The sequence below is a fragment of the Panthera pardus genome, unplaced genomic scaffold (genome assembly GCF_024362965.1).
Source record: "Panthera pardus isolate Hobbes unplaced genomic scaffold, ASM2436296v1 HiC_scaffold_10, whole genome shotgun sequence".
In the NCBI taxonomy this organism is placed as follows: Eukaryota; Metazoa; Chordata; class Mammalia; order Carnivora; family Felidae; genus Panthera; species Panthera pardus.
The window spans coordinates 69660533-69687952 of record NW_026526655.1 but is presented as its reverse complement, the minus strand read 5'-3'; the positions used below and the strand labels follow the sequence as shown (position 1 = coordinate 69687952).

Genomic DNA, 27420 nt, shown 5'->3' with positions numbered 1-27420 from the left:
TTTTATTTAGCTTTCCTCAATAGATAGTTGCAATTTCACCAGATGGTTTGTTTTAGGCTTGGATATTATAGAAACAAAACAGGTGTATCTTAAAACTGCCTTCAGCACACCACACCTAAAATCTGATATGCTAACCAAATGGATGTATTTAGTAGGCCATTAAACATTAGCTGAAATGTACAGATAGAGCAAATACACGTTTTCTACCTAATACACAAACTTTTAAAAAGTTTAACCTAAAAAATTAGATGTTATCGGTGTGTAATTTACATACAATAAATTAAATAGGTGTTAATGGCACAGATCAATTAATTTTTACCAATGTATACGCTGCTATAAACACAATCAAGATATAGAACATTCCATCACCCCAAAAGATTCTCCAGTGTTCGTTGGCTGCCTGCATACTCACTTCAGAACCTAGACAACCACTAAGTTCCAATGTATGTCATTAAAGATTAGTTTGCATTTCCTAGGTTTTCATATAAATGGAGTCATGATGTATACATTCATTTGTGTTGACTTCTTTTGTTCAGCATGTTTTTGAAATTAATCCTGTTGCTGTATAAATCATTAAAATGTTCTTTTCTTTTTTTTTTTTAATCACTGTGCAGTATCCATCCAATGGCTCTACCAGTTCAGTTCATCTCTTCTGTTGACAGAAAGCTCATTGTTTCATTTTTGGTTACTATGAGTAAAACTGCTGCGAACATTTGTGTACAAGTCTTTGTATGGGCATATACTTCCATTTCCCTTTCAAACACCTAGGAGTGGAATTGTGTGGTATGTTTAACTTTATAAGAAACCACGCGACTGTTTCTCAAACCTGTGTCAATTTATACTCCTTCCAGCAATATGTGACAGTATCAGTTGTTCCCAAACCAACAGTTGGTATTGCCAGTCTTTCATTTTAACCTTGTAGTGGCCATGTAATACCTCATTAGAGTTTTCATTTGCATTTCCTGATGACTAATGACATCTTTTCCTGCACTTATTGCCCATTAATTTATCTTCTTTTGTGAAATGTGTTTAAATCTTTTGCTACTTTTTAAATTGAGTTGTCCTTTATTACAGAGTTGTAAGAATTCTTGATATATTCCAGATACAAGTCTTTTTTTTTTTAGGTCTGAGTATTGAGAGTATTTTCTTCTAGTCTATCATTTGTTCCTTTTCTTAATAGTGTCCTTGGAAAAGCTGAGGTACCAATTTTGATGAAATACAATTTATCAAATTTTATTGTATGGCTCAGGCTTTTTGTTTCAGTTTTGGTAATTTGTTTCACTATGGAGCTTTTCTATCACATCTAAATTGTCATATTTATTATTATAAAGTATTTCATAATCTTATTTTATTATTCTTTTAATATCTTTATAATGGATAGTAAGATCTTTTCTTTCATATAAGACATGTTAACTTATGTCTTCTCTCTTACCAGTCTAATAAGAGGTTTAATAATTTTATTGATCTTTTAAAGAGCCAGAATATACTATCATTAATTTTCTCTAATGTATGATTTCTATTTTATTAACTTTTGCTCTTATCTCTGATATTTCTTCTACTTATATGTTTAATTTGCTTGTCTTAAAATAGAAGCTTAGATCCTTGATTTTTAGATCTTAAGACAGAAGCTTAGATCTTTGATTTTTAGATCTTTTTTTTTTTAAAATATAAACACTTAAGGGGTGCCTGGGAGACTCAGTCAGTTGAACGTCTGATTCTTGATTTCAGCACAAGTCATGATCTCATAGTCGTGTTATCGATTAAGCCCCACATTGGGCTCAGCACAGAGAGTGGAGACTGCTTGGGATTCTCTCTCTCTCCCTCTCTCTGCCATTCCCCCAACTTATGCTCTGTCTCTAAATAAATAAATAAACTTAAGAAAAATAAAAACACTTAAAGGTACACATTTCTGTCTGAGCACTGTTTTAGCTGTCTCTTACACATTTTGATACATTTTATTTTCTGGTTCCCTCCCCCATTTTCAGGGAATCCAGATACACATTTGTTAAAGTGCTTGGTATTGTCTACCAGTTTCATCATTTCTGTCAATTCTGGCTCTGAGCTTCATTTGTTTGTTTTATTAAGATATGATTGACATATAGCATTATATTAGTTTCAGAAGTACAAAGTAATGATTTGATATTTGTATACAGTGAGAAATGATCACCAAAATAAGTCTACTTAATATCCATCACCACAGTGATGAGAACTTTTAAGATCTACTTTTTTAGGGGCACTTGATGGCTCAGTCGGTTAAGCATCCAACTTCTGGTTTAGGCTCAGGTCATGATCTCACAGCTTCGTGGGTTAGAGCCCCACATCAGGCTCTGTGTTGACAGCACAGAGCCTGCTTATGATTCATTCTCTCTCTCTCTCTCTCTCCATCTGTCTTTGCCCCTCCCCCCCTTTTTCTCAAAATAAATAAATAAACATTAAAAAGTAGCCTAAATTTTTTTTTGGTAGTTTAGGGGTGCCTGGGTGGCTCAGTCGGTTAGGTGTCCAACTTTGGCTCAGGTCATGATCTCGCGGCTTGTGAGTTCGAGCCCATGTCCGGCTCTCTGCTGACAGCTCAGAGCCTGGAGCCTGCTTCTGATTCTGTCTCCCTATCTCTCTGCTCCCCGCCCCCCCAGCCCTGTTCACGCTCTGTCTCTCCCCCTCTCTCAAAAATAAATAAACATTAAAAAATTTTTTTTGGAAGTTTATAAATGTTAGTTTAAAAAAATAAAAAAAAAGATCTACTCTTCTAGCAAGTTTCAAATGTACAATATAGTATTATTAACTATAGTCACCATGCTGTACATTACATCTCTATTTGTTTATTTATTTTTTATTTATTTTAATAACCAGAAATTTGTACCTTTGATTCCTTTCACCCATTTTACCTACTCCTCACCCCAGTCTCTGGTAACCACCAATCTATTCTCTGGATCCATAAGCTTGTTTTTTTTTGTTGTTGTTGTTGTGGTGGTGGTGGTGGTTGTGGTTGTATCTTACTCTACTCAGTTAACTAAAGTGTTTTCTCTTTTCCTAAAATATGAAAATTGTCTGAAGAAACCAAGTATTCTTCTTAAGGAATCAATAGAAATAGCTTAGTGCTATATTTAAGAAGGAAGGTAGGAAAGAAAGGAAAAAGGTAGGAAGAAAGGAAGGAAGGTAAAAAGACTGCCAACAACCCTGATTTAGGGATTAGAGATTGGGTATAGGCCAAATAAAGAACTGGGTTTTCTTTAATTTAAGATAATTCACAGGATAAATAGTAGTATGTATTTAACAATCCTCACAAGTGATGGGTATTCCCTAAGTGGTGAGCAGGTTAAACTTCAGTGCATTTGAAAAATTCCTTCTTGCAAATTCTAAGTTTCAACATACAGGTTCTGTTTTCTTTATGAAAAGTATATATATTTTTTTCTATACAGATGTTTAAGTAATTAGGAACAGACTTTTAAAAATTTTGTTTGCTACCTGTTTCACTAAGATTGATAATCTCTGTAAAGTATTTACTGGCAGTTGTAATCACAGAGTGGGTGGGACTGTGCTTGTTCCGAGAGATTTAGTCTCTCTGGAATGAATTTTTCCATTTTTCCCAGTAGGTCCCTCTTCATGTCCTTCTGGGTACAAGATTACGTCTGTGTTTGTAGTACAGACTTAGCCTGCATCTGTAGAATATGTTGGGTTATTTGAATATAATACAATTTGCCTATAGCAATCCTAGCATAATAAAAATACTAAGACATACATATGAAAAGTAAATTTGAAATACATTGAACAATAAACTGGGTGAATTGATTTAAGTTTCATAATAAAGGTTATCTAAGTATATTTCATTAGTTAATGTGTTAACATTTAAAAAGCAACTCTGGATCTGTTTTCATATTTGTATACAATCTAAGGATGATGCCCTTTTTTAAGCATTCAAAATCCATTATGCTTTTGTCAATTGCTGTTTGGTATCAGCAAGGTTATCTTTAGTGACTCCGCAGTATGATTTTTAAGAAAAATTATACATATTTTTTAATGCGGTTTTTTTTTGCTTCTTATTCCAAAAAAATATACCTCATTAATGACACTGATGTCATCATCCTATTACAAGGTAAAGAGCAATAACTGAAATTTGGCCTGATGTCATAGGAAAAGGCATTTTTAGTCAGTAAGTGGTGAAGAATATATATATTTGTGTATATATGTGTATAAATGCAGATACATAAGAAACATTTCTATTATTTCTATATATTTTATATAGAAATATATATTCTATATAGATAGAAATATATATATTTTATATAGAAATATATATTCTATTACTATTACATTACTAGATAGAAATGTGTATATATATATGTATATGTATATACATACACATATATATATATGTGTGTATATATATATATATACATATATATATATATATATATATATATATATATATACATTTCTATCTATCTAGAATATAATGTAAACTAGTCTTTCCCATTGTAATCTGACCTCAGCTTAAAATAGAAAATAACCATTGGTAACAAATTACAGACACTTTTACAGCAGTAAAAGTGAACTGCAAGTCTCAGTTCCTGGATCCCAAGATCCATGCCACTCCAGTTTTCAGTTTTTGGTTTTCTGAAGTCCCGAAAGTCCTTCGGTGTCTCCCTTTCACAGAATCAGTTTTGATAGAATATAGTACCCATATATGTAATCCCATTATCTCTACAGTTTTCTATAATTTTTTCTTTGCCTTATTCTTAATGTTCTAGAGATATCAATTTTGTGATATTATCTCATCCTAATAGATAACAAAAGAGAAATCTACTTACAGCCAATCAACATGACACAGATTGAAAAGATTTTCTCCGAATTGGTGTTAGGAGACACATTCCCGAATCCTACACTGGTTAAGCTGCTGAAGGTAAAATAAAGTGCTGTGACGTATTTGTCTTTAATGGATGGTCCAGAACTTGAGTCACTGTCATTGTAACGTTTCCCAATTTGTTGTCCTAAGGAATCCAACCATCCGATTTTGTCTGTCAAGTAGGGCCTTTCTACATTCCCAATTGCATACCAAATGCAAGCCAGCCAGTGAGCAATCAAGGCAAATATGCACATTAAGAGCATTAGAACAGCAGCGCCATATTCTGAATAGCGATCAAGCTTCCGGGCCACTCTCACCAGACGAAGGAGTCGAGCTGTCTTCAAAAGACCAATTAATGTTGTTGTCTGTGGAAACAAATGTGTATGGTCAGAAACAGTTGGCAAACAACTCAGTGTATGTTCCTGTGAAGCAAAGTAGGTAGAAACAGGTCAAAACAAGATGGTAGCATTGAAGATAAATGCATATTTGAATGAAGTATTAAGGTTAGTTTTTGTTTGTTTTAACTTTGTCTGCTTTGGAAAATACTTTGAAAGTGTGTGGTACATTCATATCTTGGCATGCAAGACCCATGGGACAGACACTCCATCTGTCTAGCTTTATGCTCTAACCAAGTGCCTTGGAGATAACGAATAGTCAGTAAATCATTCATTCACCAAGAAACATCCCATGTGTTACTGGTGTGCCTAGCAAGTGCCTACACACTGGGATTATAGCGTTGAGCAAACAGATGTGATCACTTTTATAATAGAAAGATATTTATTTACTAGACAAAATGCTGTCTCTAGTGAGGAGAAATGAGGTCCACTGTCTCGAGGGGAGAAACAGATTTTTTTTTTTTTAACATTTATTTATTTTTGAGACAGAGAGAGACAGAGCATGAACGGGGGAGGGTCAGAGAGAGAGGGAGACACAGAATCTGAAACAGGCTCCAGGCTCTGAGCAGTCAGCACAGAGCCCGATGCGGGGCTCGAACCCACAAGCTGTGAGATCGTGACCTGAGCCGAAGTCGGACGCTTAACCGACTGAGCCACCCAGGCGCCCCGAAACAGATGTTTTTTAAAGAAATGAACAATAGGATTGTTTAAAGAGTAAAAAAAAATGTGACAACAATAATAAGACAAAGTGGTATGATAGAGGGTATTTGAGGGTATGAGTCAGGATGGAGACTGCTTTGGAAAGAAAGGCCAAAGAAGAACTTGCTGAGGAACTGATACTAGAATTGAGAGAAACCTGCATAATGAGAAGAACCAGGCAAGCAGATAATTGGGAAACTTATTGGATGATTGCATGCATGTCTCAGACACTATATTTAAATTCATTTTTCCTTCCCAAATGTGTTAAATTGATAAATTGTTTCTTGAAGTCCCAATGATATTACGTATTTTTCTTTGGGGTGTGATATGTGTAATTAATTGTATGATTATTACTGACCAGGTATCTAATGATAGGACACTTCTATATAATAACAGGATACTTCACTGGTTGTTTGGATTTGAAATCTGATAAGTACAAATTACAAGTTCATTTCTTAGGTTTCCTAAATAATGTCAGCTATAAGTACTATATAATTCACAGGGCATATAATTATTCCATAGTTACATGGTGTTTACCAATCAATTATTGAGTCATTTTATGTGTTCATTGTTGGTGTTTATTTTGCAAAGTACATCCAACCGCATTAGGAATACTTATATTTTAATTAAAGAAATAGCACATGGAAGAACTATCACCCTCTATCCATATTGATTTGGTGGAAAAAAAGCACTAAATATTAAGAAAAATAGTTTCATCAGAATTCTATAAGTGTTATAGTTTCTTTTTTCTTTTTCTTCAGAGTGGTCACTAAGAGGAGGGGAGATCCCTTGGTCTCCTCTAAATTCTTTTTAAGTTTATATTGGAACCTTCTAGAAGTGAGAGGAGCTTGTGTAGTTGGGATGTGCTTATTACATTTGGGCTCTGGTCTTTGTTCATTATGGGATGTGTGAAGAAGTGAGTCTTCTCTGCTCCCAATGTTGAATTATTGTTTTTCAAGGTGGAATAAAGAAAATAGCATTTTTTTCTTCACAAATGTAAGAGTATATCTCTTCTCAACAAATAAAGGGAGAGTCTAAGTTATTATTAAGTAGTTCTCTGGAAGAAAAAACTTTCCATCATTTGAATTATTAACATTTTAGATGATCAGTTTTTTTTCAAATTTCGTTGGTTCTTTGTTTCAAGTTTTTGTTTAAACTCTATTTAGTTAACATATAGTATAATATTGGTTTCAGGAGTAGAATTTAGTGATTCGTCACTTCTATGTAACACCCAGGGCTCATCACAAGTGTCCTCCTTAATACATCACCCATTTAGCCCATCCCACACCCACCTTCACTCCATCAACCCTCAGTTTGTTCCCTATAGTTAAGAGTCTCTTATGGTTTGCCTCCTTCTGTCTCTTTTTTTTTACGTTCTTTCCCCTATGTTCATGGGTTTTGTTTCTTAAATTCCACATATAACTGAAATCATATGGTATTTGTCCTTCTTTGACTTACTTAGCATAATACACTCTAGCTCCATCCACATTGTTGCAAATTGCAAGACTTATTCTTTTGATGGCTGAGTAATATTCCATTGTATATTTCATGGAATATATATTCCATTATATATCTATATCTAAATCTATATGTATATGTATATGTATATGTATATGTATGTGTATGTGTATATGTATATCTATATCTTTACCCAGTCATAGTCAATAGACATTTGGGCTCTTTTCCTAATTTGGCTATTGTTGATAATGCTGCTATAAACATCAGGGTGCGTGTGCCTTTTTGAATCAGTATTTTTGTATCCTTTGGTATAAATACCTAGTAGTTCAATTTCTGGGTCATAGGGTAATTCTATTTTTAAATTTTTGAAGAACCTCCATACTGTTTTCCAGAGTGGCTGCACCAGTTTGCATTCCTACCAACAGTGCACGAGGGTTCCCCTTTCTCCACATCCTTGCCAGCATCTCTCATTTCCTGTGTTACTAATTTTAGCCATTCTGACAGGTGTGAGGCAGTATCTCTGAAGTTGTGATTTGTATTTCCCTAATGATGAGTGATGTAGAGCATCTTTTCATGTGTCTGTTTTAGCTGATCAGTTACACATTGGGACTTTGGAACAAACAAATGGGTGTATGAATTCTGTATCCATACCCATCTATCATCTTGGAGAAGTTGTTTACTTCATCTCTAGACCTCAAATTTTTCATCTGTAAATGAGCATAATAATGCCTCCTCATAGGTTTGTAGGTAATGCCCAGTAAATAGTAGCTTTTTGTTCTTATTTAAATATCTCATAAGCTTTAGTTTCTATCAGTAAGTGGGAACATTATATTGTAAAATGGATGGATACACACATTTTCCAAATGTATTACTTTGATATCTAGAATTCCAAATGGAGGATTTTCCAACACTGGCCTTGGCATCCTCAGGAAACGGTGGGAATTTTAAAGACAAAAACATCATCTACATGCACTGATTGCTTGGATTTAGTAGCAGGAATCACTGGTCCAACGTGTCTCTTTTTACACTTCACAGCTTGTTTGTGTGTTTATATTTCCTCCATGCTCTGTTAGCTATTTACTTGTGTTGAGAAATCAGAAATATTGAAAATTATTGCTTAAAACTTCTCTTCTTTGGAAGAAAAATTTTCTCTCAACCTCAAAATAAGTGAAATATAATGAAAATTCTCTAAGGTATTTGGTTAATGAAGTGAAATGCTTCAAAACAAATGAGATGTTTTAATAACATATTGTGATAATAAGTACTAATGACTCTTCTGGCTGCCAAGATAGTAAAGCAAAAATGATGTTATATAATCCATCTGCTGTGTGGGCCAGCTCCCTCCTTTTTCTCTCCCTTCAAAGAAACATCTGATGTTTCTTCTAGGATTATATCAAAATAAGGCAAAACCTAAATGACAGTAAGTTCTCTAAGCAGATAAGTGAATATAATTTATATAATAACACACAAATGACATCTTTTCTGGACAAAAAAAAAAGCTTAACAAATATGGTACACGATGAAGTCTCAAACCAACTGACATGATACTAAATGACTGCAAGGGTAGAGAGAGGGAGATGGGGAGAGAAGGAGGGAAGGAGAGAGAGAGAGAGAAAAGAAGAGGGAGAGAAAAGAGGGAGAAATTTCTAAGCAGTTGTTTTATCTTTCAGTTACTTCTGAGGATGAATGAAAATGGACTTCAACAGTCAAAGCCATTCTCTTGTGATTCCATAAGATGTACCCAAGCATAACTACATATGTTGTTTGGCAATGTAACAAATGACTTGATCTTATTTGTATTGTTATCAAGATGCTGCTAACACACCTGGGCTTTCTTCCTTAGCTACTGTTGTGTACAGCCTATCTTGTAGATAGATGACACGAGACTGCAATAACACTTTTCTTCTTTAAATTTCTCTTTAAAGATTTAAAGGGTTTTTCCCATTTTACACAAAGGAAAAACGACTGCAGCAAAATCTCAGAGAGCAAAGACTAAAGAATGATCAGTTTCCTCTTGCTGATTTGTTGGTGACTATTTGTCCCTTTGTTTACTTCAATGTACTATCTCCGTCTTATGCACAAATGAAAAATGAGACCCACAACTACCTTATAGCTGTGTTAACATCAGAACATGGCTGAGGGGAATGTTTTTGGCATACATGTTTCTCTGACCATATATCTAATTTCATGTAATACTCAGCCATACTATGAAAATTTATTTTGTGTTTTTTTTTCCAATTTTTGAAAATAGAAATAAATCCATCCTTACGCTTATCGCAACAATTAAAAAAACAGTAGAGGTACAAAGAATCTTAGGTATTATTTTTTAACTTTCCACTGGTATCAGAAAAAATATTGTCTGCTTTTTGCTACTTTGGGTAGACTAACCAAGCATAAGAGCTCACAAGAGGTATGTGTGATTATGCACTACAAAGATATCATGACAATAAATAAGATGGAGAAAGAGGTGAGCGACTTGGCAGTAGATGGAAGCAAGGTACTTTGTTTTTTGGTCATGCCCATGAATTGCAGCAAAAGAGACATAATGAACTCTAATAAGTCATGTCTCTGCCTCATCAGTACCTATGCCACTTCAGAACTCCTTTCACTGTGATTGAATGGTATTTCAAACTCTTTTTGCCTGAATGCCACAGTAAAGAAAGTGTACTTGTTTAAGACTTGTATTTTTAATGTATTTTGTCAGAACTTTTTAAATGTAAAATGATTTTTCCCCTGGAATTTCAAATTATTGACATTTTTGGGTGGCTGAAGCATATCATCCAATTTAAATTTTTTTTTAAAGACCTACCCACATCCATAGTTTATTAAAGTCCTGGATACTTTCTTATACTGAGGTAGAAGTTAGTCTCCGTTATTATGGATGACTTTCTTAATGAAACTGTATTTAAAAATATATCCTCTAAGCAATTGAAATTTTGTAAACACGTTAGATACCAGACCCAGACTCAAGATATTTTCAAATGGTTCAGGCAATAATCTCTCTCAGTGTAAGTGGGATTCATTTTAAAGACCTGAAATTAGAATAGGGGATTTCTTGCTAGTGTCCAGCAATTCTCTACTCAAGAATAAATTTGGCTACAGTCAAACTGGGAAAGCCTCCTCAATACGAGAAAGTCTTATGCTCAATAATTTTTCAAAATAATTCTACCTTTTTAAAGTGAGCACTTTCAAGAATCTTATGTGTAAAATACTTTATTTCAGAGGCTTACTCTTCACAACTTTCGCCTGTAGTCAGCGGACAGAATTATTCTTTTATAAATGAGGAAATATAAGTATGTGATCTTCAGTGTTGTCTACAGGACTGAAAGAATGAATCATCGTTGAAAATCTCTACTTAATCCATCATTCCGTTCTGTTTGTCAAGAAATATTTGGGTTCAAGTGGAGAAATGGGAACACTTAGTGAGTAATACATTTCATAACTCTGCATTCCTGTTTTGCTTTAGATTTCATTTCAATTCCCTCCTAAGCCCTGGTACTTGTATACACCATTCCATGAATTACTTATCCAATAAAACCCAGTAATATTGAAACTAGTTTCAAGTTCCTTCAGCTTGAGCCACATTTTTTCAATATTTCTAAGGACACATTCACTAATACAATAAAAAAAGCGCCATATTTGCATATGTAAAAAACCTTAAGGAAATCACCTAGCTTATCCTTTTCTTATTCGTACCAAAACTTCACAAATCCCTGCACAAACTGTGGCTTTCAAACAGAAGGTTTTACAACCTGTCTGGGACAGTCACTCCAATATTTAACAACCTTTACTGTCAAGATGCTTTTATGCTTATTTTGTTTATAATTAACATTCTATTTTTGCTGCAGTTGGAACTCACTTTCCCTTTCTTTGGTTACAATAACATGGAAAACTGGTCATCAAGTGATTTTAAAACAGTAGTAAGAAATGTTACAATGAGGGGCGCCTGGGTGGCTCAGTCGGTTAAGCGGCCGACTTCAGCTCAGGTCATGATCTCGTGGTCCGTGAGTTCGAGCCCCGTGTCGGGCTCTGTGCTGACAGCTCAGAGCCTGGAGCCTGCTTTGGATTCTGTGTCTCCCTCTCTCTGAATCCTCCCCCGTTCATGCTCTGTCTCTCTCTGTCTCAAAAATAAATAAACGTTAAAAAAAAAGAAATGTTACAATGAATAAAAAATTATGGATGTTGTATTTTTAAAAATGGAAATTTGACTTGTTTTGAGAAATATATAACCAAAAATTGAAACTTATATCATCTCTAGCAAATTGTAGACAATAGATGACATATACACGATGAATAAATGATCAAATTAGTGCAAAATATATTTTTTGATGGAATGTTCTTATCTTTCCTTGGTTCAAAAATTACTGCACTGGGGATCCTGTGTCTCTCACTTGTCCTGCCACAAATTTCGGCAGGCATGACCGACAGCCTCAAATACATGCCAATGAAGACATCTGCCTTAACTCCCAAAGAACTATCTAAAGAGAGATGCAGTCACTTTATGTATAGAAATATATTATGTATACAGGTCTTCAAAATGTATTTTTTATTTAAATTTGAACATGAGTGTGTCTAATGTTTTAGCAATTCACTTCTAACAAACTAATGGTAACTACTGTAGAAATCAGGTTCAGAAAGAATGCTGACAAGATGATCAGAATTGCTATACATATACTTCCTAAGTTTTTCCTTGTATCCATTCTATGATGCATCTAACAGACTAATGAAGCAAACATACCAATGTGAATAGAAACTCCTCTTTTCTATTAAAATTTCCCCCAAAGAGCACTGTAAATACTTAGGTTTCAAACACCTTGCCTGCATTCAGGATTCATGAAAAATAACAGTAAAGTGGGAATGGAGAGAGGTTGACAAAGCAAGTGATGAATCAAAAGAACACCAATTTTCAGGACAGGAAGAGGTTAATGAAGTGTGTAGCTAAAGAGAGAGCTCTAGATTCTAACAGTTGATCTATCTGAAACTAAGATTTGCCACAGATAAGCAAAATATGGGAACACTTGAGGCAGATAATGAAAAGTTGACTTTTTGGAGACTGAGCCGATAGTGTTATTCTCTTGCATCAGTGATATTGGGATAATTTTCTATGGATGGCATCATACTTGACGATGTAAAAATTAAGAAATAGAGAATCCCTTCCTTCCTGGGTCCGACTGGATGGCACTGACATCAGGAAGATATTAAGGACACAGGAAAACCAAGTTATTGTTAGTATTCCTTTCTTAAACATTTTTTTAACATTTAAAAAGATTAAATGGTTGTTTTGAAAAAGTGAGCAATTCTGCTCATGTATCTGCTTCAGTAAAAATGTATATGTCAAACTGTCCTCAGCATTGCTAGCATGTATGTATTATAGCTAAAATAATATAGATCCAAAATTTGTAAAGGTTTCCTTCTTCAGAGTTGAATGTAAATGAAACTGAAGTGTCACGGTTGCTTACCACTTAGAGAAATTGGCAAGGAAGACATTAATGTTTAATTGGCATTGACAAAATTGTTTTCTCTAAGGTTATCCAAGATGCTGTGATGCATAGAAAACAACATTTTAATAATTCAGCTAGAATTAAGCAATTATGAAATCATGACTGTTCTTATATTTAGTTTTAAAACACTCCTTCAGTTGATTATTTATGTCTTCATTTCGTAGAAATGTTCACCTATGAGCACATGAAAGCCCTCTTCTGGACTTCCTCTTTGTCCCAGATAAGGCCACCAGTTCTTGGATATCTAAACAGCAGAATCGTTCCTGCCATTTTTAAAAATGCAGGTTTCAAGGCTTTACTTTAGACCTACCAAATATGAATCTACAAACTTTTTTATAAGACCCACACAGAAATCAGTGCATGGTCCTGATGGACAAACACTGATCTAAACCAATCTTTACCATGATTTCATCTAATTTATGTATAATTTAATGGATCTCAGTTCTTTTTCTTATATTCACATATATATCTTCTAGATGCTCATGGAGTCCTTGACTTGCCTAAATGCCATCTGTACTCGGATGACTGATAGGCATCTCAAACTTCACATGGTTCAAACAGGAATTTCTACCCCATAACGCACCTTCTTCCCCCCAGGCTTTTCCCATTTGGATACATAAGTGGCTACCTATAAAAGTCGCTTACGTAGTCTCCATCCTCCAAAATATTTCAAACAAGAAGAAACAACAAAATCTTTGAACCATCATTAATTCTGCTTTTTTTTCTTACTCCAGCAATATTTAGTCCATCAACAAGCCCTAACAGCTCTCTTCTACCATTTTCCAAATGTATTTACATCTCTTCACCTCTACTGCCACCATGTGGTGCAAACCCTTGTTGTTTTGTCCCTGCTACATTATAGCAAAAGCTCTAATATCATTCCTCTGCTTCTACCCTGACTAAACTTTCTGCAGACATCCACCATGAGGTCTTTAAAACTGTCCATTATATCATATTATTCTAACTCAGAAGGCTCCACTGCAGCCAGAATAAATACCAAATGTCACTGCTCCTTGTGATTTGGTTCCTGTCTGCATTCTCATATCTTAGCACTCAATGGTTCAGCCTAGCTGCCACTGGCCTTGTTTCTATTCTAATACACCAAGCTTGTTCCCCAGTTCATTTTCACTAGTGTTTTCTTCTGCTTGAAATGCTCTGCATGTGTTTTCATGAGGCTCGTTTCTTTGGATCAAGTCTCAACTCCGCAAAGGTCTTTCCTAATTTCCCCATCCAAATTAGCTACCCACTGAAGTCGCACTGCACTACATGGCTATTTTCTTGTCAGTTCACAAAGTTCTTAAGAGGAAAAACAAAATAGCCTCTTCCTTCACCATGTGCAACCTTCTAATACTGCTCTTTCCTCTTCTCTTTATTACCAAGATTCCAGCAGGAGGGAGTCCTACTCCCTGCCTGTTAATTTCTGAAGATACTTCAGTTTGGCTTGTGACCAGTATCTGATCCATTTGCTACCAATGCATACTGAATTGACACATCCAGTGACTTGTTTTCAGTCTTCATCCTACTTTATATATTTACAGTATTTGACACCGTCTTCTTGAATTTTTCCTTACTTCTAGTTGAGTGAGGTAGTAGAAGTCCGGTAATGCCTACAGTGGTCTCCAACAACAGCAAAAATCTTCTGTGTCCTATATAATTTTTCAACATATCACAGTCATTTGTATGGGCAAAAATGAAATTTATTTACTAAGCGTCAATGCTGGGTTTTAATATAACAGATATTCACTTTTGTACATTTTAACATTCGTGAAAATATCCAGGAATTTAGCTACCATGTAAACTGAGAGATAATGAACTAGTCCAGTTTGGACCTTCATTAACAGGTGTTTGCTATTTCAGGAAATTACATCTTCAATGATATCAGGTCTTGTAGTACGTGTGTACTGTGCATATACATCATGGCTCTGCCAGTCTATGAGCACTATGAGTCTATCTCACAGTCCTGAGATTTCTAGGTATGTTAATATATGCATGTATATACGTATCTACCTGCATATATGTATGTATACACATAAAAACCTATATAAGCACATACATATATATTCAACCCTTGTGTTAAGATGAAAATATAAAATAAACCAATAATGTTCAGTTTAATGTTTAATTTATTGCTCAAATATGAACTTCCTCATTATAACTAAGTACAAGCATCTGATAACTCCATTATATCATTTAATGTAGACCTATCTGAAACATTTACATATTCAACTAGGTATTTGATGAACATTTATTTCTTCTTTATATTAAGGGTGGACATTATATTTTATGTTTGTGAAATTATATGTATAAGAAGGCTACACTATCTATGACTCTTATTTAACAATAGTAGAAAGGGGCATTATAAAATATTTCTTATATTGGTTCTGATAAGACTGGGAACCGACGCTTTATAGCTCCATGCTTCTAGTGGGCTTCCTCTGTGACTGGCTTGGCTTTCCTATACTTTCTACCTGAAAAACTTCTACTGGCAATCAGGAACCCTTCCTTCCATGCTCATATGTCCTCCTGTACCTAACATTATGAAAGCATTTATCAGATAGTATTCCAGCTGCTTATCCACTGCTCCCCATTCTAGACTGCAAGCTCCCAGACAATGGGATCTTGTCTTACTGTTTTTGTTTTGTTCTGTTTTGTTTGTGTAAATACAGGATCTAGCCTGTTGGCACATAGTTTGTTCTTAAAAAATGCTTATAGAATGAATGAATCCACCTGAGTGGAGGCTACCATAACACTTTCTGGGAATGGCAAAATGAATTAAGTCAATTCTCATTCAAATTTGTCAAAAAACTACATGAAATTCTAACTGGTAAAGCAGATAAAATCAAGCCAATCCTTTTTAGTGGAGGTGGATGGCTCTGAGTCTTATCAGTCTGTCTTGATGTCAACTCTTGAGGGCCTCTGAACTCAGTCCAACTCTCTCAGGCACCTCAGCGATACTCCAGTTTGAAAAACATTGCACTGGATAATTCTCATCAGAGTGACCTCTAGCCTAATGATTTTAGGATTTGTCACTTAATTTGGGGTTAAAAATCCCCAAAAGTCTTTTTTATTCTATACTCATATGATGAAATGTCCAAAAATAGTTCCTTTGAATATAAGAGCTATTTTCTCTGGAAGCATTTTCTTCTTCTTCTTCTTCTTCTTCTTCTTCTTCTTCTTCTTCTTCTTCTTCCCAAGAAACAAAAATGAATGCTGTATATTTTTAATACTAATATTACATGACATTATACACTTTTGGAAAAGTATTATTCTGAAATATCATTATGTACTGAAAAGCCCGATTAAGAGTTTCATTACAATTATATACTATAGTTTGTATATAAAAGAAGTATCTTCTTTATTACTCTTGAAAAATGTATGAAGTAGTCCAATCCATCACAGGTATTATTATTACCTCTCATAGCTGACTCAGCCCAATAGCTGATACCCTTAACCCCCTTCCAGACCCATCCCTGCACTTGCTATCTTTGATGCCCACATACTTTCCTCACAATATGCCTCATGTTCCTGTTCTTTGCAATCCAGTAACTGTCCTCAAAATATTTTCTTTCTGTCTCCCATTTCTTCAGGTTTCCCACATGCAACTAGCTAATCTAATACTATTATATGATTATAGATAATAAATATTTGTTGAATAAATGCCTTATTAAAGTATTTGCAGATTACTGTGGTAATGTGTAAGTAAAATGTAAGTAAAATGTAAGGAAGACTTCATTAAGAAACAGAGACTTTGGGGCGCCTGGGTGGCTCAGTCGGTTAAGCGCCCGACTTCAGCTCAGGTCACGATCTCACGGTCCGTGAGTTCGAGCCCCACATCAGGCTCTGGGCTGATGGTTCAGAGCCTGGAGCCTGCTTCTGATTCTGTGTCTCCCTCTCTCTCTGCCCCTCCCCCGTTCATGCTCTGCCTCTCTCTGTCCCAAAAATAAATAAACGCTAAAAAAAATTAAAAAAAAAAAAAAAAGAAACAGAGACTTTAATCCAAAGGGATGGGAAGAAGAGGAGTAACCTTTGGCAAGCACATATTATGTACCTAGTACTGGGTTAGTCTCTTCATATATGCTGTTTTTATTTTTTTTTATTATAAAACTTTTTAACATTTATTCATTTTCTTTTGAGAGACAGAGAGAGACAGTATGAGTGGGGAAAGGCCAGAGAGAGAGGGAGACATAGAATTCAAAGCAGGCTCCAGGCTCTGAGCTGTCAGTACAGAGCCTGATGTAGGGCTCAACCCCATTAACAGTGACATCATGATCTGAGCCAATGTCAGACACTTAATGGACTGAGCCACCTAGGCGCCTCATATGCTGCTTTGCTGCTTTATTTTTAAAAAATCACAAGAGCCTACCTTTCACCATTTTACAGAAAAATAAATGAAATCTTAATAAACTATCTTGCCAAAATATAGCAAGTAAGTGGCACAGACGAAAACCAAACCCAGGTCTGTCTAAGTCCAAAGTCAGAGCTCTTCACCTATCAGATCATATCTTAAAAAAATGAGTGGCAGCTTTGGGAACATGGGGGAAGCCATGACAGTACACAGGAGTGGAGAACTGGCATTGCTTTCTTTAGGCAAACTTCACTTTTTCCTTGATGATATATGGGAAATGTGGTCCGGAGACCATTTTTTTCCAGAGACTATTTCATCCTCTACTAATGTGAATCACATAAATTTTCTCCTGTTTCAGTTCTCTTAAACTCTTGCCTAAAATAGTGATTATCTAAATTGCATAGGTTAACTTTATCATTTTCAAGTGATATAGTAATGGCATTAAATAAGTCAAATGTTGCATCCTAGAAATTCTACCTTCACGGTCATAATCAGCATATCCAAATACTCACTGGTTTGATTATTATGGATTAAATCTCATCAGTAAAGCAACTACTCTTAACAATCCTATTTACTTATTTATTTGTTCATCCATTCTTCTATTTCACCAAGTTGAAATGTAATTTGCTGTTGGTATACATATTTTAAAGTTTGAAAGAGTGAGATTTTATTCTATTGTTTACCAGTAAGAACATATTTGGTTTAAGTACATGGCTCACCCATTGTAAGAAACTCATAAAGATAAATATCTATAAAGAAGTATTTCACTTTCTTCCCTCTTACTTAACAACGAAAGTTAGGAGTAACTGACATGAAAAATTCAACTGGTTTAAGAGCAGCTAACTTTTTTTGAGTATATTTCTAAGAGTTTCACATGCATTATCTCCCTAGATCCTCAAATTAAAAATAAATAAATAAAACAATGTAAGGAGGGGTAATATCATCCTTACAGAGGAGGAGAGTCAGGCTTGAGGCTTTGTGTGAGGTTTGTAGAACCAGGAAGGATATATTGCTCCATTGCCCTGCTCTTAACTGCTCAGAGTTTGACAGGCAGGGTCTGTAGGACAGAATTTACTTCTAAAGCAATTGTTCCTCTTGGCAGAGGAGGATTCCTTAATCGGTCAGGGAGCAAACATCTGCAGGAGGCATTTTTGATATCTGATCTCCTCTTAAAAACAAAAAAGAAAAGATGCGGTTTACCCTGAATTTTAAAAATTCAACACACTGAGGTTATCTTTTTTTAAGTTTATTTATTTACTTTGAGAGAAAGAGAGAGAGAGAATGACCTGGGAGGGGCAGGAAGGGAGGGAGGGAGGGAGGAGAGAGAGAGAGAGAGAGAGTGAGAGAGAGAGAGAGAGAGAGAGAGAGAATCTCAAGCAGGCTCCAAACTGCTAGCATGAGACCCAATAAGGGGCTCGAACTCACAAACTGAAAGATCATGCCCTGAGCTGAAATCTAGAGTCTGACACTTAACTGACTGAAACACTCATGAGCCCCCACATTGAGGTTATCTTTCCCAAGCCATTCCCTTAGAATTACTTTCACATCTTCTGTAAATCCTTCCATGACAGAATCCAGGAAACTTATTTATAGTAAAAATTAGTGGCAATTAAGTGGAGGGGACATTAGGAGAACTTTTGGATCAAAGAACCTTTTGAGAATCTGATTAATGTTATGGACTCTATCAAGAAAATGCACACTGTACACGTACTTGTCAGATTTCCTTGAAGTTTCCAACTTTATAAGATATTGGGGACACAGAAGTATTTTCCAACGTAGATATTATTTAAGAGAAAGAGTTTTGAACACAACATTTCAGGAGATGCCTCTTCTATATAATTTGAACATAAACTAAGCTCTGGCTGTCTCAAACTGCAATTATGAGTTAAGAAAGAAAGAGACTTTGTACCCATGAAGTTAACATGTAGAGACTTTACATTCTGGAAATGTGTTATGTGTTATGAAACGCTTTTCCTACAGTCTGTTTTCTTGGTTAAAAGATAAATAGTCTTTAGTATCTCTTAGTATAAAAAGAGAGAACTATGAATTGTTTGCACTGGCAAAATTGTTCCATTTCATTTTATAGCATTTCCAATGAAGTGAATTTCGTCTCTGAGATATAGGACGTTTGTAAAGCAACCACTTGTGGTTTTTTGGCAGTCAAGATAGATGCACTTTAGTAATTGTGATTTTTCAGAAAATAAGAGTCTTAAGCAGCTCTTACCTCATCAGAACCAGATCCAAAAATCAGCAAGTCAAAAGGAATTGCTGCCACCATGTCGATCAGGAACCAGCCTTTGAAGTAATGTATTGCTATTTTGGCCGGGTCACTTACCACTTCTTCATTCTGATTTACATATGTGGTTCTGAAGTTTATTAAAATATCTATGATGAACATAATATCCACAATCAAGTCCACCACATTCAAAGGGCTACAAGAGTAGCCGCATTCTCGTCTTTTCTGTTCTTCTCTGTCATTGAGGAGAAAGGCTGCAGAGTAGGGCGTGAATATAGCAGTGTATATGACCAACAGCAGAATAAGCCAGTCCCAGACTGCCTTGAAGGGGCTGTAGTGCAGTATTGTAAACTTGTTGATACGTGGTGTCTGGAGTTTATATTCTGGCAGGACATCTGCTCCTAAAGAGAGAACCTGAACACAGAAGAGAACATTACACAGTATATAAAAATGTCATTATGTGACCTCTTAACCTATAAAAATATGAAGGTAATTATACGTCAAAATCGATTAGGAAGAATGCATGTAATTGTGAAGTGTGTAAGTAAGAAAAACACGTACATTGAAACGAACCCAAATACCCCCCCCCACTATGTGGTATATTTGACCCCAGAAAACTCCATTGGTATTTCTTGATAAACATGATTTGCACTGAAAAGTAATGGATATTGTCACTCTGATAGCAAGGAATGGTTGCGGGTTCCTTTGGAACATACTACTACTCAGAAATAAAAACACATACCCGTTTTTAGAAAATCATAAAATCAGACTGATACACGAGTAATTCAGTTTTCAAGCCTTAGAAAGGATTGTCTGTAATGAATAGAAACAGCCTACTTGGATCCAGATTCATATTTAATTTACATATATTTAATTTATAATTAAACCCTGATAAATTAAACTCAACTCATTGAAATCTTTAATTACAATTTTTCCACCTGCAATCTGTTTTTAACCTTGGGCGGGGGGGGGGGGGGGGATGCGGAAAACACAAGAGATTAAAATAAACACAAAGGAGTCTTTTTCCTAAAAGGTTGAGAGAATATTTTATAACCTGGGACAAATGTACTTTCACCCAAACTCCTCCATCACATGTAGAGAATCATGAAAAGACAATGGTGCAAAGAGATGTTCAGAATATCGATCTGGAAATGTTGCAAGATTAGTATCACCAAGGGGTACGTAAACCCTGAGATTTGTTCTACATAACAAGACACTGGGTAAAATAAAATAGCTCATCTTTTAGAGTCTTGATTGATCTGAAAAAATGAGAGTTCAATTTGAATCATAACCCAGTAGAAAATTTCATGAGTTGGTAATTTTTTTAACTTTTTAAATGTTTTATTTTTGAGAGAGAGAGAGGGATAGAGTGTGAGTGGGGGAGGGGCAGAGAGAGAGAGAGAGAGAGAGAGAGAGAGAGAGAGAGACAGACAGACAGAATCCAAAGCAGGCTCCAGGCTCTGAGCTATGAGCTCAGAGCCTGATATGGGGCTTAAACTCACAGACTGCAAGATCATGACCTGAGCTGAAGTCAGACACTTAACCAATGGAGTTACCCAGGTGCCCCCATGAGTTGGTAATTTTAGACTAAGTTTCAAGAACAAAGCTCAAAACAAAAAGGTTACCTAGCTACCTAGAAAATGTAATTAGTCTAAATATATGGGTTTTACAAAAAATAAAAAATTTTGATGACTCCACAAATGGCAAAGACATGTTTTAAGGGAGCAGTAAGTTATAATCTTGTATTATGAATATTCCACCTATACACAATGGCCCTATTTCAGAGTTAATTTCACTAAATAAATTTTCTTAGGCTAGATTCTTGCAAATACAGCTAATATATGCTCATCTTTGCAGTATGAACCTCAGGCAATCTCCTATTGGTTAGAGAGTATTATTTCTGCGTTCTTGATAATTCTATCCCTGTAGGTTTTAACTTGATCATAACAATATCTTAGGCAAATTTCATTCTTAAATCTTATTTTCATTGTCACATCTCACACCTTTTTTCTCCACATATAATGAGTTACCATTCTTATTTTAAAAAAAACTTGAGAAGTATAGTAACAACCACAAGTGAGGTAGAACATGATTTTTAAGTATACCAGAAGAGTTCAGTTAAAATAGGCAAAGATGTTTGAAGATAAGAGCTAAACTGATTTAATTCAGTTTAAAAAAATAATAATAATAACAAATCAATAATAATAATGAACTTAACCATTTTTTCAGTCCAGAGTAAATCTGAACAGGAAATAGGGCTTTATTTTAAGCTATTATGAGAAAGGATAGGAATTAATTATTGGTAAAAAAAAGAAATCTAGAAAAAAAGTGATTTTATTGTTTCTGGAAGACTAAAAATCTTCAGAGTCCAAGATTTCAATCTCAATCTCTAACTCTAAAGAGGAGTATGTTTGGAAAATCTGTCAGTTGATGAGTGCAAACTGATAGGACTCTAATCCTGTAACGGTCAGTACAGAAAACAAGCCTATAACATTTTGGTCCAGAAAGAATGGATCAGCTCTTATGATGTCATTATATAATGTCCTTTTCTAAAAAACAAAACAAAACAAAGCAAAACAAAAAAAGCAGGGAAGATTCGGAGTGTAAGAAGTAAAACCCAAAACCTTATTTTGCCTCTCAAAGTCATCTAAAACATGGACCTATTATATCTTTCCAGTTCCCTCTCTCAGTAGATTCTTTTATGCACTCTGACAAGTCTTGGCTAAAATTTTTGAACTGTGGAGATCTTACCAAATCCCTAAATTCACAAATATCTCTCATTAAAAAAGGGTATATAGTTATTCAAAGAGAATGCCCAAAAAGTCATTTTTAAAGAAAGGGATATTTGTCTAAGTTTGTTTCCTGCTTAAGTGACATGCCCCTGATACCAACCTCCCACAGAGGGCAGTTTGAATACTTGTTTTAGCAGAAGTCTAAGTTAGACTGCATTCAGCACAATGGAGCATCCCCTGAGAAGTGAAAACTGTGGATGGAGCCCTTTCCATCCCACACATGCAAGCATTCTTTTAACAGTTAGATAACCACTGTGCTAAGAGCTGGAGACTGAAACCTTGGGAAGATACTGTCCTAGACATTGCAGAGTTTACGGTCTACTGGGAGAAAAAGACATGCAGGAAAATGGGAGCCCTGCTGAGGTCCACTTGGTTCATTTCTGGGGTTGGTGGTGGTGCTGATGAAAGGGGTCCCTAAAGAGGACTTTGAGGGAAGGATGTCACTTGAACTAAGACTTCAAGTGGGAAAAAGAAAAGAATGCAGCTGGGGAATGAGGATACTGGCAAGGGAAGAATAGTACAGGTAGAGGAAACAGAATGAACAAAGGTAGGGAAGCATGGAATAATCTGTTGTGTGTTGAGGAATTACAAGCTGCCTTATGCTGCTGATGGATAAAAGGCAAGGGAAGCTGTGGTGGGGATGGCAGTACCGAAAGACAGTGACAGGCTGTGGAAGATCTAATGTGATAGGGATATCTAGCTTTCTCCTATAGGTCAGTTTCTCACACTTGAATAAAGTACAGACTCCTTTTAAGGGAAAGATACTTATTACAGGATCTCAATGGTAATGGCTATTATTTTTATTTATAGTGTTAAGGAAATACATGCAAAAGTAAAAGGAAGTTAAAACTCCTTATGTTTATATCTCTTAATATGACTGTTGTGGGTTGAACTGTGAATCCCAGAAAGGTATGTTGAAGTCCTAACCTCCAGTACCTGTGAATATGACCTTAGTTGAAAAGAGGGTCCTTGTAGATGTAATCAAGGGAAGATGAAGTCATCTTGGATTGGGGTGGGCCTTGATGTGATTAACTGTTATCCTTATAAAAAGAGGGAAATTTTGGGACAGAGATGCAAAGAAACAGAGGGATGATGCCATGTGACAATGGGGGAAGATATAGCTGCAAGCCAAGAAACACAAGGAATGGTGGTAGCCACTAGGACCTGGAAGAAAAGCCTGGAACATATTCTCTCCCAGAGCCTCCAGAAGGAACCAACCTTGTCAACATCTTGATTTTGAACTTCGAGCCCCCAGAATTGTGAGACAATAACTTCTGTTGTTTTAAGAAATCCATTTTATTTTGCTATGGCAGTCCTAGAATACTAATACAATGACAAAAAATCTCAATAGATGAATTACAAAATATTTGCAAACCAATGAATTCAAACTATCATCACTAATTGAGTATTTGACACATCTGTAAGTCAAAAACTGTTGACATTTGGGTACTGTGTGGGGTTTGATCTAAGGGGTAAAATATTTTTCTCTATTCTTAACCTCAATGCCTTTATATCAGGTATGTTGTCAAAATACTTCAAAGATTGGAGTCCTAGGTGGCTCAGTCAAGTGTCCAATGCTTGATTTCGGCTCAGGTCATAATCTTATGGTTGTGAGATTGAGCCCCACGTTGTGCTCCACACTGGCAACAAAGAGCCTGTTTGGGATTCTCTTTCTCTCTCTCTGTGTATCTCTCTCTCTCTGCTCCTCCCCCCTCTCAAAATAAACAAATAAATAAATAAACAAAATAACACTTCAAAGTTTTACTGTTATTTTAGGGTAATCTGATCTAACTCTTAATTCAAATTTTTCTCCTACTGGGCTTCAAAATCCCATTTAAATCATGTTCCTTCATGCTGTATAAAAGTCTTTGTTTACCTGAAGTTCAGTTTTGCTTTGGGGCATTATTAAATTTTAAATTTAGTGATTATCTACTCAAATGATTTTTGGAACTGGCTTCAGAAAGTTAATCCATTTGTTATATTTCAATATACCTATTGATAGCTAACCATTGAAATTTGTTAAATATAGCAATGGAATGTGTTTTGACAATGCATTTGCAGTAATTGGTATGGTACCAAATTATACGGTACAAGTTCTTTTGATTTCTGCATGGGTATGCCTGTGTTATATAATCATTCAATTCTCTCATGAATTCTACTAGCCAATCACTTCAAAACTTTTATTTATAGAGCATATTTTAGCACCATGAGGTCTCATTATAAATCCAAATGTGGTCATAGGCACTGAAGTCAGGTAGCACTATGTTATTAAGTGATTATCTTACTGAGTCAGATTATTTTGTTTTGAGCTTTCACCAACATACACAAATTTTTAAGATTTTCTGGAGGAACTTATGGCTGTTTGAGAATATTCTTTTCTGTGAATATTGGTTTAAGAATTGTTAAAGGTTACCATACAGAGAAGGCAAGGTGACCAAATTTAGTTTTAGATAAATGCATCTGGCAATGGAAAGCGGGAGAAACCAGAGGGGGCAGGATTAGAGGCTTGGAGATAAATTAGGACTTTGGTATGGAAGAAAGATAGACAAATGCAGAGAGATCAGGAAAGCCTGTATTAAGGAAAGGTGGCAGAGATTGAGAAAAGGACACTTTTGAGAAATAAATGCATCTTCAGATAAGGATGAGGAGTAAGGAAACATTTGTTTCTTTGTGGTTTCAATGAGTTTTATTATAGCCTATCACAGTAATATAACTCTATGAAGGCTAACCCATTTATGGAATAAGGCAAAGAGTTCTAGACTTTACTTATTTCATTTTCAAATTTTATTTAAATTCTAGTTAGTTAATCTACAGTGTAATATTTGTTTCAGGAGCAGAATTTAGTAATTCATCACTTACATATAACCCCAGGACTCAACACAAGTGTCCTCCTTAATCCCTATCACCCTTTAGCCCATCCCCCACCCACCTCCCCTTCATCAACCCTCAGTTTGTACTCTACAGTTAAGATTAAGAGTCTCTTATGGTTTGCATTCCTTTTTTCCCCCCTGCCCTTATGTTCATCTGTTCTGCTTCTTAAATTCCACATATAAGTGAAACCATATGGCACTTGTCTTTCTCTTAACTGACTTATTCTGCTTAGCATAATACACTCTAGCTCCATCCGTGTTGTTGCAAATGACAAGATATCATTCTTTTCATGGCAAAGTACTATTCCATTGTGGAGATATATATATATATAATTTGGGATTCTCATATATATATGTGTGTATATATATATGATATATATATGTATCTATTTATATCTATATATAGAATATATATCTATCTATATATGTATATATAGATATATATATATATTCTTCTTTATCCATTCATTAGTTGATGGACTTTAAATGTGAAGATCTGGGTTTAAATTCCAGATACATTTTTTTCTTGTAATTAATTTAATCTCTCTGGATCTATGCTTTTTTGTTTTGTCTTGTGTTTTCATCTGTGTAATGGAGATAGAATCTTTGCTCAAATTACCTCTCTATACAGAGCTACCATATCACATTAGGTAATTTCTGTAAAAGTAGCTGATAAAATGGGAAGTATTTACATAAAGTAATTTCATTGTTGTTTAGAATTCTAGGCTTACCTATTTATATCTTGATTCAGACAAATCAACTATAACCAAAACATTTATGGACCAATTGGAGAAAGTTGAACATTGACTAGACATTGAAAATATTAAGGAAATGTTTAGTTATCTATTCACTGGAAAACACTAAAACAAAACATAGTGGCTTATAGAGTGGCTCTCTATGGATGAGAAATTTAGGCTGGGCTCAGTTGGGCCATTCTTCTGCTCCATAACAGTGTCAACTGGGGTCACTCAATGATGTTTAGGTGTGGCTGAGCTTGTGTAGAGAATCCAGAAAGTCTTAACTGATATTTCTAGTACCTTGGTGGGGATAGTTGTAAGGCTGGCCTCATGACAGATGCTGGAACAGCTGGGTGGCTCTTTTTTTCTAGATAAATATAGATATAGATAAATATAATCTAAAGACATATATCTATATTTACTTATCTAGCTATAGAGAGACTTTTTATATATATAGTTTTTATAGAAACTGTGTGTATATATAGAGTTATATAGAAAAATATATAATATAAAGGCTCTGTGTGTATGTATATATATATATGCATATGTGTGTATATATATACATATACATAGATACAGTTTTTATAAAACTTATATATAATTTCTTCATATAGTCCCTTTTCATGGCACTTTTCCCTATGGTCTCTGCAGCAGGGTAGTAATATGGCAATGTGGAGATTCAGTTCTCCCAAGAGAGAAATAGAAACATCCAGCCCTTTTAAAGTCAAGGTCTAGGTATAGTACAGCATCATTTTTGCCATATTCTATTAACCAAAGCAGTCACAGGCCAGCCTGGATTCAAGAATATGGAGGAGTAGCCTTTACCTTTTGATAGAAGAAGAATAGCATAGATCCAGAAGGAAGGAATAAATTATGGCCATCTTGGAAACAAACTGTCACAGGAATTATTGACGATTGTTTTTAGGTGTGATGATATTGTGGTTATTTTTTACTAGTATTTACTTTTTAGGGGTACATAGTGAAATACTTTATGGATAAAGTGCATTTGGGAGTTTGCTTTAATATATGGAATAACTGTGGGGCATACATTCCAAGACCCAGGGTGGATGCCTGAAACTACAGATGGTACTGAACTCAATAGATATATATATATATATATATATATATATATATACACACACATATATAATGTTTTTCCCTATACATGCACTCTTATGATAAAGTTTAACTTATAAATTGGGCACAGTAAGAGATCAACAGCAGTAACAATAAAATAGAACAATTGTAACGATATGCTGTAATAAAAGTTATGTGAATGTGGTCTCTCTCTTTCTCAAAATATCTTATTGTAGTTCACTGACCTTCTTGTAAGGAAGTAATAACATGTCTATGTGATTAGATGAAGTGAGATGTATGTATAGGTATTGTGACATAACATTAGGCTACCATTGGTCTTTTGTGATAAACAGACGATCAGACGGAGGGTCATCTGCCTCCAAATTATGGCTGACCATGGGTAACTGAAACTGAAGAAAGCAAAGCTTCAGAAAGTGGGGGTGATTGTAATCCAGAGAGGTGGAATGGAA

The 27420-nt window shown here is 35.2% G+C and overlaps 1 protein-coding gene across 6 annotated transcripts in view; it reads right to left on the bottom strand.

Moving 5' to 3' along the window:
* Window positions 1-27420, bottom strand: part of KCNH7 (potassium voltage-gated channel subfamily H member 7) — a 478227-nt gene that overhangs the window by 53446 nt on the left and 397361 nt on the right. For all 6 annotated transcript variants that reach the window (XM_019457808.2, XM_019457841.2, XM_019457812.2 and 3 more), the window contains 2 exons: window positions 19463-19888; window positions 4806-5205 (listed from right to left, as the gene is read on the bottom strand). In XM_019457808.2, coding sequence (XP_019313353.1) covers window positions 4806-5205; window positions 19463-19888 — 826 coding nt within the window. The remainder of the gene's footprint in view (window positions 1-4805; window positions 5206-19462; window positions 19889-27420) is intronic.